The sequence below is a fragment of the Callithrix jacchus genome, chromosome 3 (assembly GCF_049354715.1).
Source record: "Callithrix jacchus isolate 240 chromosome 3, calJac240_pri, whole genome shotgun sequence".
Lineage (NCBI taxonomy): Eukaryota > Metazoa > Chordata > Mammalia > Primates > Cebidae > Callithrix > Callithrix jacchus.
The window spans coordinates 97,530,076-97,551,053 of NC_133504.1; the positions used below are offsets into that span (position 1 = coordinate 97,530,076).

At 39.3% G+C, this 20,978-nt stretch overlaps 1 protein-coding gene across 1 annotated transcript in view; it reads right to left on the minus strand.

The window, feature by feature from the left end:
• DAPP1 (dual adaptor of phosphotyrosine and 3-phosphoinositides 1) overlaps positions 1–20,978 on the minus strand; it is a 55,677-nt gene that overhangs the window by 30,985 nt on the left and 3,714 nt on the right. Inside the window, exons 2-3 of the mRNA XM_002745556.6 lie at positions 5,461–5,583; positions 679–812 (exon numbers count right to left, since the gene is read on the minus strand). Of these exons, the coding sequence (XP_002745602.1) occupies positions 679–812; positions 5,461–5,583 (257 nt within the window). The remainder of the gene's footprint in view (positions 1–678; positions 813–5,460; positions 5,584–20,978) is intronic.

Sequence of the window (20,978 nt, forward strand, 5' to 3'; positions counted from 1 at the left end):
CAGGGATGACCTTTTACTGTATTAAAATAAAATAAATAAGTAAGATATTTAATCTTAGATAATTCAAGAGCCAAGATAGACTGTTTTTTTTTTTAAACATGAATTTTCTGGCTTAACTCTCCAACCTTTCAAACAGGAAAATTCAAACTCTTCCAGCCATAGTTAAGTCTAGCTTCAAATATTATTTAAAAAACCAAGACAATATAAACATAATTTTATAACTCAGGAGAGTACTTCCTAGTCAATATTTTCAATAATATTCAGTGATCTCTGTGAACATTTACATGGGAATTTTAGTTTTAAAAATGCTCAAAATTTACTTCTGTGGGTCTCATTCACATGTAAACTTCCTCTTCCTGAAATTATGAATAATCAAAAAGTCATTTTTACTTTGGTTTACATTTTTGTTTACATTTTACTTTTGTTCTTTTTGTTCTTTATATATATATATATATATTTTTTTTTTTTTAATGGATGGCCCATTTCAATGAAATTGTGTGCTTTTAATCAATCTATTAAGTAACACATTCTGAGAATATATCTACATTATACAGAGTACACTGTTTTCTCCTCAAGATAATGCTGAAATATAAATGACATTCTTTAATTGAAATCTGCCCTGTTTCTCCTCTATCCCAAAACAATATTTGATAAGTCAAGTGTCTGCTCACAGCTTACCCGTCTCGCTTCCAATCAAAGGCTGATTTGCAAAATGCTTGACAAAATCCTTCAAAGATGAGAATTCATTAAAGCCGAATTTAAATGAATATCCAGTATACTCAACGTGAAAATGTTTAACAGAATCTTTGGCTCTAAAAGGGAAAAAGAAGTATTTAATGTTATTTAAGAAATAAATATCATGCTGAAGGGAAATACAGTCTTAGATGTTAGCATCAATATTAACCTTTTCTAAGAGCTGAGAATTAAGCAATCATTGAAACCATTGTCAATTATTTTTCTTTTTGTTTTTTAAGAGGACCAATTACGTTTTAATACAACAGAATGTAAGACTACAAAATGCTAAAAGATTACAAATATTCATGAATTGCTGAATTCAAACAGTATAAATCAGGTAAAAATATTTCATGACAATTATTTCTTTTTTTTTTTTTTAAATTATACTTTAAGTTCTGGGGTATGTGTGCAGATGGTGCAGGTTTGCGACATAGGTATATACATGCCATGGTGGAGAAACCACTGACAATTTTAAAGAGCACCACTAGTATCTCTGTGCAGAGTGTGCTCTTTTCAACGGTTTTTTTTTTTTTTTTGAGACGGAGTTTTGCTCCATCACCCAGGTTGGAGTACAGTGTCATGATCTCGGCTCACTGCAACCTCCATCTCCTGGATTCAAGTGATTCTCCTGCCTCAGCCACCTGTGTAGCTGGGACTATAGGTGTCTGCCATGATGCCCAGCTAATTTTTGTATTTTTAGTAAAGACTGGGTTTTGCCATGTTGCCCAGGCTGGTCTTGAACTCCTGACCTCAGGTGATCTTCCTGCCTCAGCCTCCCAAAGTGCTGGGATTATAGGCATGAACCATCATGACTGGCCTCAACTTTTCACTCTAATGGAAGACAAGAGACTGTTCCTCCCTATCAATTCCTAGACTTAACCAAAAGAGTACTTGAACATTACACTGTTAAAGGGCATGAATTTAAGAAGGGCAGGGAATAGGAATGATAGAAATGGCATACAACACCTTCACCACACTCTCCTCTGTCTTGGGCTTTCCTCCCTTACTTGTTTGGCAGTCAATCAGAATTCAGCTCTGTCGCTTGATTAGTTATATGAGCCCAACCCTTTTCCTCCCATGCATGTTCCACTGCCTACTGAATAAAATATCAAATTTCCTACATTGTTATTTTCCACTTCATTTTTGGAATGAGGCAGAGTATTAATATATATATATATATCTACCTCTCCACTTTATTTGACCCCATTCTATCTCTCCAGCCTCACTTCCTGCTATTCCTCTCTGTGCAGCTACAACATTAGCATGCATCAGAATCATCTGGAGGGCTTGTGAGAACCCAGCTTGCTGCCACCTCCACCTCCACCCCTGCAGATTCAGATTTGGTAGATCAAAGGTGGGGCCTGAGACTGTGCATTCCTAGCATGTTCTTAGGTGACACACCTGCTCTGCGGACCACACCTTTAGAACTGCTGCCCTAGTCCAACTGGACCTACTGCTCTTCAAGGAATTTCAACTACTGTTTCTTTCTCCTGAAACAATCTGTCTCTTTGTCTCTGCTGGTAGAAATCCCAGCCACTCATTAAGTTTCAGTTCAAGTACCACCTCCTCTGTCAAGTACTACATAATAATTTCAGCTTAAGTTCACTGCTTTTTCTCTTCTGAGCCACTTTATATATCCACTTATCTTGCTTTCTTTTATGTTATTTATCAATCTCTACTTTGTAGTATGTTACTTGTATGTGGTCTTTTTGGCTCTGTGAGGCTACAATTCCCCAAAATAGGGTCTTTGAATCTTCTGCAACAGGGGTCCCCCACCCTGGGGCTGCGGACCAGTACCTGTTAGGAATGAGGCCACACAGCAGGTGAGCAGTGGGTGAGCAAGCATTACTGCCTGAGCTCCGCCTCCTGTCAGATCAGTGGTGGCATTAGAGCCTCAGGAGGAGGCTGAACCCTACTGTGAACTGCACATGTGGGGGATCTATGTTGCATGCTCCTCACGAGAATCTAATGCCTGATGATCTGAGGTGGAACACTTTCATTCTGAACACCCATTTTCTACAAAACCAGTCCCTCGTGCCACAAAGGTTGGGGACCACTGTTCTATAGCACTTACCAAAGTGGCTGGTGCAGAATAAATGCTTTCAAATAGTCATCATTAAAAGAATGAACAAATAAGTGAATAAAAAGTCATTCTCCTGAATTAGTCTGTGGTTTCTGTCACCTCTGTTACTAGTTTCTTTTTAAGCATTCTCAAGTGCTTGTAATGAAAATCAATAATTTATTCTTTAATTTTTATGTAGATGAAATATATATATCCATTTATAAAAAGCTTATGATCTGATTGCTCAGATGAGACATACATAGGTGAAAAGTTAATTACTTTTCATTTTTGGAAGATTCATGCCAGGTGTCCCCAGCCCTCCCCCTGCCAGCCACATAGCAAGGAAACTTGATCTGTATTTATGGCTGCTCCCCATGGTTTGCATTCCCACTGAGCTCTACCTCCATTCAATCAGTAGAGGCAGTAGATTCTCATAGGAGCAAACCCTACTGCGAACTGCACATGAGAGGCATCTAGGTTGTGTGCCTTTTATGTTAATCCAATGCCTTGTGAACTGTCACTGTCTCCCATCACCCCCAGATGGGACCATCTAGTTGCAGGAAAACAAGCTCAGGATTCCCACTGATTCTGGATGGTGGCGAGTTGTATAATTATTTCATTATACATTACAATGTAATAATAACATAAATAAAATGGACAATAAATGTAATGAACTTGAATTATCCCAAAACCATACTCTGCTGCCCCAGTTCGTGGAAAATTGTCTTCTATGAAAGTCGTTCCTGGTGTCAAAAATGTTGGGGACCTCTGATCAATGCAATAAAGGATCTACAACTTAACCATTAGATGAACTTTTAACATTTGCTATTGAGCAGAGAAAACACAATTCTTGTTGCCATTCAAACAGAATTCCATCTTGAATTAATAATTTTTTCACCTATGTTATTCAGAAAATTCACAAACAAAATATAGCAGAGTGACATGAGAAATGTTAATGAATGTGCTTTTTTATTCTCTGTGACCCCTACTTGCTCCATTAACCTCTATCTGTTTCTCACACCCACTTCAAGTAGGCCTGTAGATTTTCACTGTTCTGGGAATGGGAGCTGTGCAGGTTTTTAAGAATGGCAGCATTCTAAGATGGTCCCAAATCCCAGCCCCTGGAGTACACACATTTTATCTCAACAATTCCATCAAAAACTAGATGCTACTGGGAAGGGATTTTGCAGGTCATTAAAGTCCCAAATCAGCTAATGTTAGAAGATGGATATTATCTGGGTGGGCCTGAACTAATTACATGAGCCTATAAAACAGCGAGTTTTCTCTGGCTACTCACAGAAGAAAAAGTCAGGGAGATGTGTTCTGGTTGCCATGCAAGAAAGCAAACACCCATGTGGTAAACAGCCCTGGGGCCATGTGGCAAAGAACTGTGGGTGGCTCTAGGAGTTGAGAATGGCCCCCGGTTGACAGCTTAACGGAAAATTAGGACCCCAGTTCTACGGTAGCAAGGGAATGGGTGAAAAAGAATGAAAAGGAAAGGAGAAAATGAAGGAAGAAAACACTAAACACCAGATAAGAGCCACAATGTTCTCCAGCACTTTATTTCAGCCTGGTAGGACCCTGGACAGAGAATCCAGCCAGAAACTGTGAGATAATCACTTACGTTGCTTTAAGTCCCTATGTTTTAGCTAATTTGTTATGCAGCATAAAAAATGAAAATAGAAGCATGACCAGGAGCCGAAAGAGAGAGTGTGAATGCTGCTACTGAGTTAGTGACCAAAAGTGACCGTGTAGAGTGAGAAAGAACTGAGAGCGCCTCTGAGGCCAGATTAGCTTGAAGGACTGCACTCTGAAAGGAAGAGTGACTCTCCAGGGTATGTGAAGATGCTGTCAGAACAGTAACACAGTAACAATTTAAGCTTAATGGGTGGGTGCCTGAGGGATATTTCATGGAGTCCTCACATTCCTGCCTAATCCATGGAGAAGGACCCAAGAACCCAAGAAAACTTGCTACATGTCAGAGGAAGCCAGAGTGTCAGATCCTGAGAACCAGCTGGCTCCCCTGACTACCAGAAGCTCCATCAGCCTGTCTGATCTGGGGTGCCAGTGAGGAAGAAGGGGGTGTGTGGTGGGGAGGTAAAATCCTAAGACTGGACAATGGCTGCATTTGGCTGGATGAACCTGGTGGGGACTGGATTAACGTTCTTACCATTTGGGAGAAATGGAGCCTCAATAAGAATAGTTAGCCCACTATAGGAAAAATTTTAAAGTTGCATATTTCCTGCTTCAGATTGTGACTATGAAAGTTGTACAGTCATAAATCATTCTCAATTTATAGAGACATCAAAGAATAGTGAAAAGGGCACTGAGCCAGGTTACAGGAATTTGGATTCTGGCACTGTTTCTATTGTTGATTTTTAGGGTACTAGACATTCCATCACTTTGGGTTTCAGATTCCTCATCAGCCCGTGAAAGGTTTCTATCAAATAATACCTCATGTCTCCTCCAGCTCTAATATATTTTCTCCTGCTAATGAATGGAGCAGTAATGTTTTACACTCTCATTATTTAGAGTTTGAAATCTTTTAACCTGATGGTCCAACAGGAATCGGGAAGTTTTGCTATCTGGCAGTTTAAGTGATGATAAAGTCAGTAACTGACAGATGAGCCCTGCTGTAGTCACAGAGCCCTTAGGCACCTTACCTCACGGAGAGAGAGTACAGCCCGGTGGTCTCATTGCTGTCTCTCAGAAGGTAGCTACCGTCACATCCATTTGAGAGGAGAAGTGCTTCGGCTGCATGGCGTGTGAGGCTGCCGTGATACCACCTAGAAAGAGAGAACAGTGTTTTCACTCAGCCAAACCATGGCATGACCCCCCTGCACTGGCTTTTCCTTGCAAAGATTATCTAGCAATATTCCTCAAGATTAGCCCAGAGACCCAACTCTCAGCCCCAATATCAGGACAAGGAAATCCCTGGGTGGGGCCGAAAGGAGAGCAAGAGTTGACTAATAGTAGTGTGACATGGGTTGAATTGTGTCCTGGAAGTTCTTATGTTGAAGTGCTAACCTCCCAGTACCTCAGAATGTGACCTTGTTTGGAAACAGCATCTTTACCAAGTTGAAAGAGGTCATGGCCGGATGCGGTGGCTCATGTCTATAATCCCAGCACTTTGGGAGGCCGAGGAGGGTGGGATCACCTGAGGTCAGGAATTTGAGACCAGCCTGGCCAACACGGTGAAACCTCCATCTCCACTATAAACACAAAAATTAGTTGGGCGTGGTGGCAGGCACCTGTAATCCCAGCTACTCAGGAAGCTGAGGCAGGAGAATCACTTGAACCTGGGGTGATGGAGGTTGCAGTGAGCTGAGGTCGTGCCACTGCACTCCAGCCTGGAAACAGAGTGAAACTCCATCTCAAAAAAAAAAAAAAAAAATTAGGTCATTAGGGTGGACCCTAATTTAATATAACTGGTGTTCTCTTGTAAAAAGAGAAATTAGGAGACAGACTTGCATAGGGGGAGAACACCGCAGAAACATGACAGTCACTTGCAAGCCACGGGAAGAGGCCTGGAATAGACTTTCCCTCACGGCCCTCAGAAAGAACTGATCCTGTTGACACCTGGATTTTCGACTTTGAGGCTTCAGAACTGGTACCTCTTACTGTCTCTGTGGCCTTGAATCGATAGGAGGCAATCGATTTCTGTTAGTCAGCTGCCCGGTCTGTTATAGCAGCCCCAGCAAACTCACACAGTATTGCTTTCTATCAGAATTGTTTTTTAAAGTCCAAGTCAAAATGCTATAAGAATAGGCTTTGGCCAATTTCCTCCTCCGTTTTTTGGTCTCTTGCACCCTCTTTCAAGTGTGGTACCTTTTCATGGGGAGACCTCAGAGCTATAATACTAAAGTCTATTGTCATGAGTGAAAAGAATCTGGATGGAAGGAACCCAGATGTGTTATAGTGTGAAATAAACACCATCAAGTATTGTTTCAGCCTGAAAATTAGCTGAAGAACTAGGGAATGCCCAAGGAGATTCAAATTGATCTTTGTGTTTTAGAAAAGGTAATATGTATATAGGGTTAAAAAAAATCCAAATTGTTCAAAAGGAGACATGGCAAAACGTGTTTTCCTCATCCTTGGTCCTCAGGCTCCCTGCTCCTTTCCCAAGGACACCATGGTAATCATTTTCCAGTTCTTCCTCTTAAGGGATAGTGTACGCATCTGTCGGGATTTGAGTGTGTACCTCCACTCCTGATTCCACAAACATACAAACATTATTTATTATTTTTATTTTTTAGGCATATTGATCTGCACCATCTTTTTTTTCACAAATGACAGGTCATTCACATTCTTTTAAGTGTTGTCATGGAAACGCGCAATGTGATGATTAGGATTGTGGCCTCTGGGGTTGCTTTGCTTGGGTCCCAATTCAGGTGGTACCTCTTACTATCTGTATGGCCTTGAACACATTACTTAACCAATCTGAGTTTTGATTCCTCATGTTTAAAATAGTATGAGTAATAGGCATACCTCATAGGCCAGTTGTGAGTCCTGCACACATTAATGTGGATGATGTGCTCCATAAGCCTGGCGACTAAAGCAGCGCTTAGTAGGCGTTAATTGCTACCAGGAAGCCACTGAGATCCACAAAGCCATAACTTTCAATGTATCTTCTGTGGCATGACTTTCTTATTGCTCAGATATAATTTTTGGTATCTTTTTATTTAGATCAGGTAACAGAAAGCTAGATAACAGAGGCAGTTGCTGACTGCTAGGGTCCACAGTCAGTGAAGATGAAAGAGAGACAGGCAATTATACTAATAATGTCAGTGTGATGAAATACATGGTATTAGAGAGGTGTGTATAGTGTAAAAAGGTTTTGAGGAATAGCCCTGTTCTGGCTGTAAGGGATCTTGTTGTCACGAACCACACTGGTATCCACTGTGACATCTCTGTGGCATAAAATTTTGGCCTGAGTAATAAAGAGGAGAGTAAGTGCATCTGTGGAAGGAAATTTCTACATAGGTCTCCAAGATACGTGTTTTCTAAATCTGCATTTCCTAATGCATGTTTCTTAGCATATTTTATCTTTGGGGCAGAGATGCTTTCATCCTGTATTAAAAATATATTTGCTAGCTGAAAGCAATGGCATTAAACATTTTATAAAAATAATCACAGAGCTGTTTACCCAAAGCAGCTCCATTTGCCAGACAAGTTTAAATCTGTTCACTACAAAATGCTTTCAAAGAACAATTGGAAAATTATAAGTGAAGCAATAATAAACTTCAACTGAAGCTAAAATTCTAATTCTTTTTGATACGTGAAATTGCCACAAGTTCGTAAAAACTTAGATGTATTTTGCCAAGAATTAATTTTATAATAAACATTTTGGCATAAGGTTCAATTTGAGCCAGAGATTGCTTGTTTAAACCAACATTTGATTCACAAAATTCCAAAACATTTAAAGGATTTGGACATTCCTTTGGATTGTTTTCAATAGAATTGGAAGTATGTGTTTAAAGCATTTATAGAATTCTTCTGACATTTAATTATAGCCTGGTAACAGTTTTTACTAAGAATGTTTTAATCATTTTTAAAAATAATAACTAAATACCACAAATACATGAGAAATACTTGAGTATAATGCAAGAAGAATCACATTGTGCTGCAGTGTGGAAAATTCTTGGAGAGTGCAATTCCTTGGTGGCAGCTTTGCTTGAGTCAGTATTGCCTTTTCAGGATTTTACAGACTCCAGGGCAAGCCCAGGATAGAGCTTTCCAGGCAGCCACCTACATGCCATGATGTCAATGGTGCAATAAGGATCCTCATTCTTCAAATAGCTTTTCCACAAAAACCTAAATTTCCCCTTTTAATTGAGTTAAGCTTTCCTTTCCTGGAACATTTTGATTAGCATTTCTTCTAAGGGAATGAACATATATTCTAATGACATTGTGTATCCTTTGTAGAAATATGTCTACCTTTAATAAGGATGATTCAAGACTGTGTCCATAAAAGTTAAAAATAGAGTTAAGTTAATAGTTTTCCCACAATCAACTTTCTGCCTTCAATCATTGCTTCAGATCTGTGCAAGGCATTATGCTAGGCAGGTCAAAGGGAACAAAAATGGAAAAACTCCAGACTGGGTGGCAAGAAACCATTAATCCAGTCAGGAAGGTAAGACAAGTAGATTGCAAACTATAACCAAGAGAGAATGAAATACCCAAGGGGTGTTCTAAGAAGAAGGATCAAAATCAGGTTCCATGAATGAGCCAACATCCGTATAGCCTTGAAAGATAATGGTTTTATTTTTTAAGTGTCTATTACCCTTTATTCTGATTATAAAGTGTATGCAGTAAAAATTAAAATATATACATGTAAAGAAGCGAAAGTATAAGTGTTTTACAGAAGAGGAAAGGTGTTTCAAATAAATCATCTCGCTATTAACCAGAGAAATGCAAATTAAAACAATAATGTGATATTTTTCTTTATCCACCAGATTGGTTATAATGAAACGGTTAGATAGTATTAAGTATTGGAGAATTTGGGCAATGGCTATTATTGTCCGTTGTTGATAAGGTCTGAGTTGGAGGGGAATTTGCACATAGGGTGTGACTGAACCTGCACATATGACCAATGATTCCGCTTCTAGTTTCTGTCTAGTGAAACACCCACATACGAGCAGAAGGAAATATAAACAAGAGTGTTCACTGAAGAATTGTTAGTAAGAGTTAAAAATCTAGAGCCATCTTAAATGTTCACAAATATGGAGATGATAAAGCTGAGTGCTAAAAGGATGAGATTAGTAAAAAGTTAACCAGAAGTATTTGACAAGCTGTGAGCATATTTTTGGTTGCCAGGTAATGAGGGCAGGGAAATGGGTGCTATTTTTATTTTGTAAGAGGGTTCCAGGGATGCTTAACATCCTACCATCATACAGTTTTGAAGTTTTGAACAACCAAGAATTGTCTTGTTCATGATGTCAATTATACCCCCCCACTGAGAATCCCTGAAGATGTGTGTATATAGACACATACACCAAAGTTGATACATCCCCAAATATATTGTAAAGTTAGAGGAACTAGCTGCAAGCACCAAATGATACTACTTAGTTTTAACATGCTCCCCTATAAAAAAGCAACAACACAAATACACTTACATATTAAGATATGTAAAAACATAAAATAAGGGTTTAAAAAATATATACCAAATTCATAAGTATGATTTTCTTTGTAGAAGGAAGCAGACTTGGTTCAAAGGAGACTTTAAGGAAGGAACCAATTCAAAGGAACCAGAATTGTTGTCAACAAAGGAGACTTAAGCTCCACCAAATTTTTCTAATTTAGCTTATTCTTATAAAAAAGCTTCGATAGAAATTGAGTAACTACAAATTTAATTAGAAAAAAAGAAAAATGCTAATTTTTTCCTTAATCCAACATCCAGAGATAACCCTATTAATAATTTGCCTTATCCTTTCATTTATTCAGCTACTGTTTATTGAGTGCTTGGACTGGCCTAGGCACTTAGGTGAAGACTGAGGGTGGGGTGGGGAGAGAGAGAGAGCGAAAGAGAGAGAGAAGGAGAGAGGAAAAGAGAGTTCGGTTTCTTTCCATTAGAAGTCTGGTGGGGTTTGGAGCCGCAACTGTTCAGGGAGATATAACATGGGCGGGAAGGGCAGCAGCAAAGGTCTAAAAGTGAGAGAATGCCAGGTGTGTATGAGAATCAGAACACCACGCAGTCATGTGAGAATTCAAAGAGAATGATGAAGGACAGCAGTTGGGCATGGTGAGAGATGAAGCTGGAGGACATTGAGGCTGCATATGTGGCACTGGATACTGACAGTTCCTTGTCTGACCTTTACAGAGCCTCTTGCGGCTTAATATGCATATCCAATAGCTCATTACATAAAATCATAGTTGCACAGACCTTAAAGTTCCTATGATTAGAACTATATTCAATTATTTTTTTCCTAGATGGAATCTGGCTCTGTCACTCAGGTTTTGGAGTGCAGTGGCACCATCTTGGCTCATTGCAACCTCTGCCTCCCAGATTAAAGTGATTTTCATGCGTCAGTACCCTTAGTAGCTGTGACTACAGGCATGCGCCACCATGCCTGGGTATTTTTGTAGTTTTAGTAGAGATGGGGTTCATCATGTTGGCCAGGCTGGTCTCAAACTCCTGACCTTAGGTGATCTGTTTGGCGTGGCCTCCCAAAGTGCTGGGATAACAGGTATGAGCCATGTGCCCGGGCAGAATAATATTCAATTTTTAAAAATTTGAATATTCCAATTATTAGGGATAAGAGGCAGATTTCAATGATCTGAAGCTTATAAAATCTGGAGGTGTCCTTAAGAAAAATTATACAAAATTATAAAGTAGAAAAGAATATTTATTTAAAATGAGAAATCATGAATTACAAATTTAAAAAACTGAAAAATATCACAAACATTACAAAATTGAGAAAATAACTTATTTTTATTAATTAACTGTTGAATAGAACCTTATAATTTTTTTCTTATATTTTTACTGTCTGGCATTTGATTGTCTCTTCATATAGTAATAATTTAATAATATAATTTTCTATAGAGGGAATGGAACAATATTCAGTCTTTCATCTAGAACACTTTAAAAAAATTCCCGACAGTACAGAAAAGCTGTTTTCAGCTTCTCAATGTGACGTCGGTAATGAAGGTTTTACAGTTGTTGGTGAGGAGAGGCCATGCCTTTGTCTCTGGTAGTTTCCTCAGGTAGTCCTTCTGCTGCAACAATTTTTAACTTATTTTCTATGTGACCCCCTGGCAATTAGCAACCTCAGTTTTCTCATCCATCAAGGTGACTAGTAAGAATGCCTAGGAAAAAAACTTTTTTTTTGAAATGGAGTTTCACTCTTGTCAACCAGGCTGGAGTGCAATGGCATGATTTTGGCTCATTATAACCTCCACCTCCTGGGTTCAAGCAATTCTCCTGCCTCAGCCTCCAGAGTAACTGGAATTATAGCCATGTGCCACCACACTCAGCTAATTTTTGTATTTTTAGCAGAGACAGGGTTTCACCATATTGGCCAGGCTGGTATCGAACTCCTGACCTCAGGTGATCCACCAACCTCAGCTTCTTAAAGTGCTGGGATTACAGGTGTGAGTCACTGTGCTTGGCCAGAAAACCTTCTTACTTTCATATATTGGAACAATTTTCTTCTTTTATAAACTTTTTATACAGTTCTTTAGCTTTTACAGAAAAAAAGCTACAAAATTAGACAGTACATTATGAATATGCTAGACATTGCACAAGGTGCTAGGAATACACTTTTATGCAGCTAGGAATAGGTTCATTTTCCTGAAACTAAAAACAAAACCAAAAAAAATTCTTCCAATCTCATTTTCCCTGAGATGCAAAAAAGAGCAAGAAACTCCTATGTACATTAGAAACGATGTCATAGTCTCCATTTTCCCCAAGGTTCACACATTGTCATAATCATGTCTCAAGGCTAATAGAATCAACAGAGCAAAGACTGATCAGGCTCCAAAAGAATATTTGTGCTGGGTTTTTAAGATTATAAAAACCAGCAATTCACTTTGCAGGAAACTGTGGTATTATCCTTTCCATGATACAGTAAAAAACTAGGAAACACCTGCCCATTAAAGACTTTTCATAGCTGCCTCTTAGTAAGATACAGAAAATAAACTCAGCCACAAAGAATGCAGAGACTAGACTGAGAAAGCTGGTCCTCAGTTTAGTCTCCTTTTCTTTCATTCTGGGGCCTCTTTGAGCTAGAATCTACTGGAAAACTGCTCTAGAATAGTGGAAACTTCACAGTTTCTTATCCCTTGAGTTTTATTGTTTTAATTTACTAATCTACATTTATGCCTCATTTGTTCTGTCCTTTAAAGGAGAAACTTTTAAATTTTTTGAAGTGACTCACAGAATAAAATACATTTTACATCACTCATATATATAAACATACGTATGTCACAAACACAAAAAACAAAAAGTTATAGGATATAACACTTATCTTTCTATATGCTATTTACTTAATATTTTCTTTTCTCTTTATTTTGAATGAATATTGATGTGACCCATTAAATTCACTTTAAGCCTACTAACAGGTTTCACCTGGTGTTTGAACAACAATGCAAAGCCTTGCTACTCAAAGTATGAACCAATAGCATCAGCATCACCTGGAATCTCGTCAGAAATAAGCAACTGCAGTGTTTGAATAGTTTCTAAGCTCCAGTATTACTCATCCAATCTTTACCTATGTATTGCTAATGATAGGGAACTCAGTACTTGTACGGTATTGAGTTCCATATTTTCATGATTCATGGTCAGAACTCTTGGGCTACACTGAATTGCCATATTTTGCTGTATAGATGGCTTTCAGCAGATGGTTTCAGAGCTACTTCTTGGAGTTACAGAGATGAAACTTGTAAAAAGAGTTGAAAGCATTTAGAACGTACCTTCTTCTTCTCTTCCCATCATCTTCAACTTTTCCTTTATATATTTTTTGAGACGGAGTTTCGCTCTTGTTACCCAGGCTGGAGTGCAATGGCGCGATCTCGGCTCACTGCAACGTCCGCCTCCTGGGTTCAGGCAATTCTCCTGCCTCAGCCTCCCGAGTAGCTGGGATTACAGGCATTGCCACCATGCCCAGCTAATTTTTTTTTTTTTTTTTGTATTATTAGTAGAGACGGGGTTTCACCATGTTGACCAGGATGGTCTCGATCTCTTGAGCTCGTGATCCACCCGCCTCGGCCTCCCAAAGTGCTGGGATTACAGGCTTGAGCCACCGCGCCCGGCCCCAACTTTTCCTTTTATGACAGGCTTTCAGTTCCTTTATTATCCAGGGACCTTGTCACGCAGAGACCTCATCTCTTCTGAAAACATTTCCAACTTAAAACATCTATTTTAACATTAAGCTCTGACCTGCAAAACAAGCAGCACAGGAGCTTCCTTATAAAGCAGCCTGAGATTGCATTAGTTTCTTCACAATTGCATCATGCAGCTGATTCACACTGAATTTACTGATGATTAAAACTTCCAATTAGGTCATTTTCCTCATCTGCACTTAAAAGAGTGATGGTTTTATAATCAAGTGCAATAAGAAATTTTTTATTACTGGGAAATACCAAGTGAAAAGGGATGCTAATGAGCAGCCAACTTGGACCACACAAAACCTCAGGCCCCACCCTTAACCTGCTAAGTCTCCTGTGATTGTTATGCAGTACAGAGTTGAAGGAGCAGGCGCGGGAAGGAGTTTTGGGCCTGAAAACTTTAATTCACTTCAGTAATGTGAACAGTTTGAGTTCACAGAATTTGGCATCTGGAGAGAAGGGCACAGCAAAGAACTAAGTGACTTTTCAGCACCAATAAAATGGAAAAGAGAAGGATCTGCAGGTTAACATAGAAGAATCACCAAATAGCTGCTATCTCAGTGATATGGACAGTAAATATCATAGCATAGGAGAGGAAGCTCAAAGTGCGCTGAAATGATCAGGGAAAACTTCATGGAGGGGAAGATGATAAACTGTAGCTTGAAGAATTGAATACAGAATTCATTAGGAAGTGAGAGGCATTCCTAGAGGACAAATGACATAAGCAAAGGCATTAGCAGTGACATGTGCTTAATGTATATGGGCAACAAAATGCCTAGCTGGAGCACAAGGTCCCTGTTGGGGGGCGATGCAAAAGAACTCTGGACAAACTGGTGACACGGAAAGCAATCCAGCACTTTAAAACACATGCCACACATCCATTTAGATTGTATATTTCTTGATGACAAAGTTTCTTTGTAAGTCATGTCTACAGACAATTCACATAGTTAATGATACATTTTTCCCTGCCTGGAAATGATACATGAAATAGAACCTCTCAAGTCTGTCCCATCAGAATTATGAAGAGGACATACATTTCAACCCAAAGTGGGAACAAAAATTTCACACAATTGTGTGAAAGCAGCCAAAATGCCCTAGAGTTGAACAGCCAACCGAAGCATTCTTCTTTGGAAAATGTTCTTTTATTTCTTCAAAGTTGTTCTCATTTTTGTATGACACTGACACCCTCTAAAGTATGTAGACTAAAGATGACAAATGTATAACATATGTGCCACACCCCTTCTCTAAGGTTATACATAGTACAGCTAATTGATGTGTATTTCTTGCTGAGCCTATACTTAGCCTCACAGTCTTTCTGAACACAATGGTGAGAGAACATAAGATGAATCTATTAGTCATTCACACTCTAAAGGTTAATCTGTTCTTACCACTTGAACTATTCCATGGGATTGCTTGGCTGCTGATTTCATTCATGCATATTTGTTCATAAAGTTGGTGCTAGATAACTTTGATTTTGTGAAAGATAAAATGTTTGGCCCTCTATACTATTAGAAATCATGGGTTTAGGATAACAGACTGCCTTGTGTAACTTAAGAGCTGCCAGTGCTGCAATTTATATTAGAATTAGGCTGTAACATACCTAAGACAGACAGCGTTGCCCACACAAGCCTGTCAAGTCACATATTCACAAGTGTGGGCTTACTTTTCCATTGATAATAGCAATGGATGCTGTTCAAACAGAGAGAACCAAGTGGAGGCCATATAAAGAATTTTGAAAGTTCTTACACAGTCTCAGACAGGTGTAGTGTGATATACATGGGAGGCCAAAGAAAGATTCCCCAGAGTCTCTCCAATAGGGAGGTCTGTGATGGAACCAGCATGGCTATATTTTTAAAAATTACTCTTCTGAATGTCCATGTTTGCATGAGCTAAGAGCAAAGCTAACTGGTAAGGCCAGCTGCCCCAGGTTTTAGAAAACAGACCTGAATGATGACAGAGGCAGAGTATGTGAATATCTCATTGATCCATGAAGTAAAGGCAGGTCCCAAATTTTCTGGTAGGAGTCAAGGCTCAGCTAATGGAAATCAAAACTGAAAAGGAGGAGAGAATTCTGTAAGAGTTAGAAACCAGGATAAACCTGACCTTGAAGGAGTCTGAGAAATGAAGCAAGAAGCTCTGGAAGATGAAAACACAGAGACAGACAGAGATGGAGACTCAGAGATTCAGAGACAGAGTGGTACAAAACTCAGAGACAAGAAAGTCAAAGAGCTGCAGACAGACAGATAGAAATATAGAGACACAAAACTCAAGAGACCAAGGTAGACCCGCCAGCTCACAAAGATAGCCAGAAGCATATGGGGACAGAGACTTAGGGAACACACATGCAGACCCAAAGAGTGATCCAGGAGACAGGGCAGAGAAAACAAAGAGAGATAAAGATGCATCTTTAAAAATAAAGAGAAACCCACAGAGCCTGACCCAGCTGGACCGAGTTATCCAGGGAAGTCAGACTTGGACAGACCTGAGGGACAGAGCCACTACTTGTGGGAGGGGTAAAACTGCATCTCACTGTGCTGAGATCCTTCTCTTCAGTCCCCAGGGATGCCTTCACAGTGTAGGAATGGCTGCAAGATCAAAAGAGCACCATTGCTCCCCAGTAATTGAGGCTCAGGGAACATTTTATTTGGATTGGAAAAAACACTTCATGGATTGAACTTGAAAACACCTAGAATGACTAGGCAGGAAATGAAAATCAGAGGTTCTCTTAGGAGGGCTCATCTTCAAATAAAATCAAGCTTTATTCTGAGCTGAGTATGGTTACTCTTATAACTTATAAAGTGCTGGTTCAGGGTATTGGCTTCGAACTGTGGTTGCTATTGACAACCTACCATTGTGGGCTAGTACGGGAGTCAGAGAAGGTTACTTTCAGGAAGCTCCAGCTACAAGAACTTTAGGGTCTGTAAAAAAATACAAGGAGATTCTCGTTTCATTAGTTGTCTCATCTGTATTCCACAGTTCAGGTGATACCTCTAACCAATGTCAGTTTATTCCACCAGTGAAAACCACTGGACATAAGGGGACTGAGTGAGTCTGAATATGATGAATGCAAGTACATCATCAGTGTTGGTGCAGTGGAAAGCTCACTGGCTGAAGTCAGGAGCCTTGTGTTCTGGTCTTGGCCTTGACTCCACATGGAGCAATTCAACAAACAATTAAACATCTGCTCTTTATTAAGTGGAAAGTTCAGATGGAGAAGGCAAAGATGAATAACCCACTGTCCTGCTCATAAGGAGTTCACCATTGAAAGGAGTTTATTGTGCTCTAGCCTAAAGCAGGCGGCTGAACCTTAGTACCTCAGGAGTGACATCTGCGAAATGATTCTAAGATTATCTGGTGAATCAACCCAACACATACAATCAAACTAGTGTAAGTCAGAACTCTAGGAGCAGTAACCTGAAACCCAGGAAAATTTAGAATTTTATAGTGATAAAACAAATGGGCTGGGCGCGGTGGCTCCAGCCTGTAATCCCAGCACTTTGGGAGGCCGAGACGGGTGGATCACGAGGACAAGAGATCGAGACCATCCTGGCCAACATGGTGAAACCCCGTCTCTACCAAACATACAAAAAATTAGCTGGGCATGGTGGCGCGTGCCTGTAATCCCAGCTACTCAGGAGGCTGAGGTAGGAGAATTGCCTGAACCCAGGAGGCAGAGGTTGCAGTGACCCGAGATCGCGCCATTGCACTCCAGCCTGGGTAAAGAGTGAAACTCCGTCTCAAAAAAAAAAAAAAAAAAAAAAGCAAATGATGAGTTATAATATACTTGTAATTGTAAGAATTGAGGTTTTCAAATTTTCTTTGTACACAAAATCAATAAAACTGGTTTTGTTTTGATGTGAATCACTTATTTTGCTTAGCTCAATGAAATTACTGAATTTTACCCTTGTTCCTTCCTGACGATTCCCAGGTCAGCATTCTAGTTTCCTACTCACCAACCAGCAAACTGCCTCACTAATTAATCGTCTTGGCTCTAGCCCCATTGCCACCCATCATGCTGAACTACCACATTAATCTACCTAAAAACAAAACATTCCACATTTCTACAAACCTTTAGTGAGTCCACATTGTTCATTGACCAAAACTATTTTAGGCCTTCTGGAATCTAGATCAACCTAAATATCCACACGTTCACAGAGGGAAACAGGCTGGCCTGGAGCCGACTTTGAGACAGATCAAGAAGCAGATGATGGAAAAATATCCTACCATAAAGCAAAAGCAAAATTATACATAAAATATGACTACAATAAATCTCTCTCTCTCTCTCTCTCTCTCTCTCTCTCTCTCTGTCTCTTTGTGTGTGTGTGTGTGTGTGTGTGTGTGTGTGTGTGTACAGAGAAAAATACTTTAAAAACTGGAATCAAGATGAACAATGTTATTTTAAGTGGTAGAACATGGCTGACATTTTATTGCTTTTCTTTATATTTTGATGCTTCTCTTTATTTCTCTAATTTTTAATAATTAATATATATAACCATTATTTTTAACAATTTATTATAAATAATTTCAGATATACTGGAAAGCAGAAAAATAGCATAAATGTTATCTGCATTTAAATAATACTCATATTTTAGGCAGAATAATTTTTAACCTTCTGCCACATTTTAAATACAATGTTTAATTTGGAATATTTTAATGAACAGTTTTAAGGTAAATTACAGATATCCTGACAGTTTAACCCTAAATAATTCAACATGCATCTCTAAAAAGTTACATTCTTTTATATGAACATCATACTGTTACCAAAACAAGTGATTGCTCTTATGCTTTTTAAAGTTATAAACATTTTTTAAATAAAGAAGGTCTAACAACAGATAATGGGAGCAGATGCTAGTGGGCAGGGTCAGAGGGAGCATGACCGTGGAGAACACTGAGGTGAGCAAGGAACACCAATAAGGCCTGGCAGTGTGCACTGGGCTCCTGGTAGAGGCAGGTCTCTATCAGGGAGTAAGAGCTAGAAGTCTATGGGGTCAGAATAGGAATTTATCCTCTAGGGGAGTTGGTAGGAGCCAGAAATTAACACAGGCTTTAAAAAATGTCTAAGAGTATGGTAATGAAAGTAGAATTACAAGAGAAAAGCCAGGTGGAAGCTGCTCATAGAACGAGACTGATGGCGATAGAGACCAGAACCAGACCACCTGAACGCTGACGAACCAGATGGGTCCTGGGGATTGGGTGGATCTGAGCCCATGTGAACTTTTTCAATTCTGAATCCTTGTATATTTTGGTACCTTCATTCATTTACTCATGCCACTTTTCTCTGTAGAAAATGTCACCTTTTCTAACTTCAATTGACAAAAGTCCTATCAGTTCCAAGGCCATCTTCTCCACTTCCAATGTGGAGGAGATAGCCTTCCATGTGAGGCTGTTTTATCTAGACACTGTTACAGCCCTCAGCCCACACAACACTGCATTCTAGCTCCACATACATATGAAACCTCCCTTTCTGCAAAGCCACGCCTGCTTTTTTGTAGTCGCCTCTATGCCGCCTTGCCTGACGTCATCATTCAACAGATACATCTATGATTGAAGAGAAAGTGAATGGATGAAACAAAGTGACTCCATCCAACGTGGACAATCTGTGGGACATATTTCCACTTGTAAGTGGAAGGAAGTCGCCCTTCAGAGGAACAGAAAAACACTGCAACTGAAGAGGAAATTCACTTGAGTTAAAAAGAGATGGAACCGTACACTAGTTACATACTAATTATACAACCACAGAAGAACCACCTTCTGTTTTTAGAATCCAAGATTACAGAATTGTGCACAGAAGAGGAACAAGCTATATTGCTCTAGTTGGTGTCATACCTCTGTAAACAGGTTCAACTGAAATTTTGACTTTATGTCCCTTATCTGAATAAATTTTTCTAGTCCTGAAAATGAAATCTACACAAAATTCAATAATGCTCTGATAACTCGGATACTGGCCTAGCTTTGTGTGCAAGTGCATGCATATTATGTGAGGAACAGAAAGAATAATGTCTTTTATAGTAAACTTTGTTATAATCACAGAACTTTCTTTGCTTCTGTCAGTTCATATTAAGCACTAAGAGCATGTACTAGTATAATAAGACGAGAGAAATTTGATGAAAACCAGGAGGTTGCATTAGTGGTCAAGCATGAAAGCTGTGGAGCAAAAGCTCTTGGATTTGAAGGTACATTAGAATGGAACCTCGGGCATGTGGTTAAAACTCTTTACCTTTCTCGTCTGTAAATGGGGATGACAATTACTAACAATACCCACCTCACAGCAGTGTGTGAATTAAATAGGTTTACATGGGCAGAGGGCTTAAACTAGAGCCTGGCACATGATAAGCATCCAATAATTACTAATTGCCATTATAGAATGTCTATCTTCTACCAGTGGGCTCTATAAAACAGCACCACGCAGTGGAAAGCTCTGGGGTAAATTCCTAGGTGTGTCTGTCAGCTCCACTACTTACAAAGTCTGTGACCTAGATTGTATACCTATTGAAGTATACTAAGTATAGTAAACTTATTGAAGTCACCTTTTGTCTATGAAAGGAGTATGAAGACATTGTATTGAAAGTGTTACTGTGAAGGCTAAGTGGCATAATGCACGTGAATGGCATGGTGCTGGCACATAGTAGGTGGTCAGTCAATTAGACTATCACAGCAGGGAAACAACCTGGTTTGTGAAGTCAGCATAAATTTTGAACACAGACACTCCGAGACTGTAGGCAATCTGATTTTCCTGCTGTCGAGTCTCTTCCTATGTAAAGCTGGAATACCAGTGCCTTTTGAAGACCAGAACTAGTGTCCACAAAAAGCCCATCTTATAATAGGGACTCATTTTGTGTCTTATCATTTATTCCTTGGGTCAGCAAACCACCAACTGAGGGTCAGTTCCTGCCAGATACCTGTTTTAGTATGGCTTAGGAGCCAAGAATGGCTGTACATTGAAATGCTTTGGGGAAATAGGAGAATATTTTGTGACTCGTAAAAAAGTATATGAAATTCACATTTCAGAAAGTAAAGAAAGTTTTGTTTGAACACCATCGTGGTCATTTCTTTCTGTATTCTTTGGTAGTTTTTGCACAACGAGGGTAGATGTGAGCAGTTGAGGCAGAGATTATAAGGCCTGCGAAGCCTAAAACGTTTATTACCCAGCACTTTACAAAAAAAGCTTTGCTGCTCTGTGATCTACTCTAACCTTTTCTTACATATGAAGAGTAAGGGCCTAGAAACGAAGAATTAGTTATTAATTTATTTAAAGATTCAGAGCTTAGAATCTAGTTCTTTGGCACTGGCCAACCCAGCCAAACACTGGCACTTTCTTATACAACTTGAGATTTGAGAAAGTATATAAAAAAAGAGA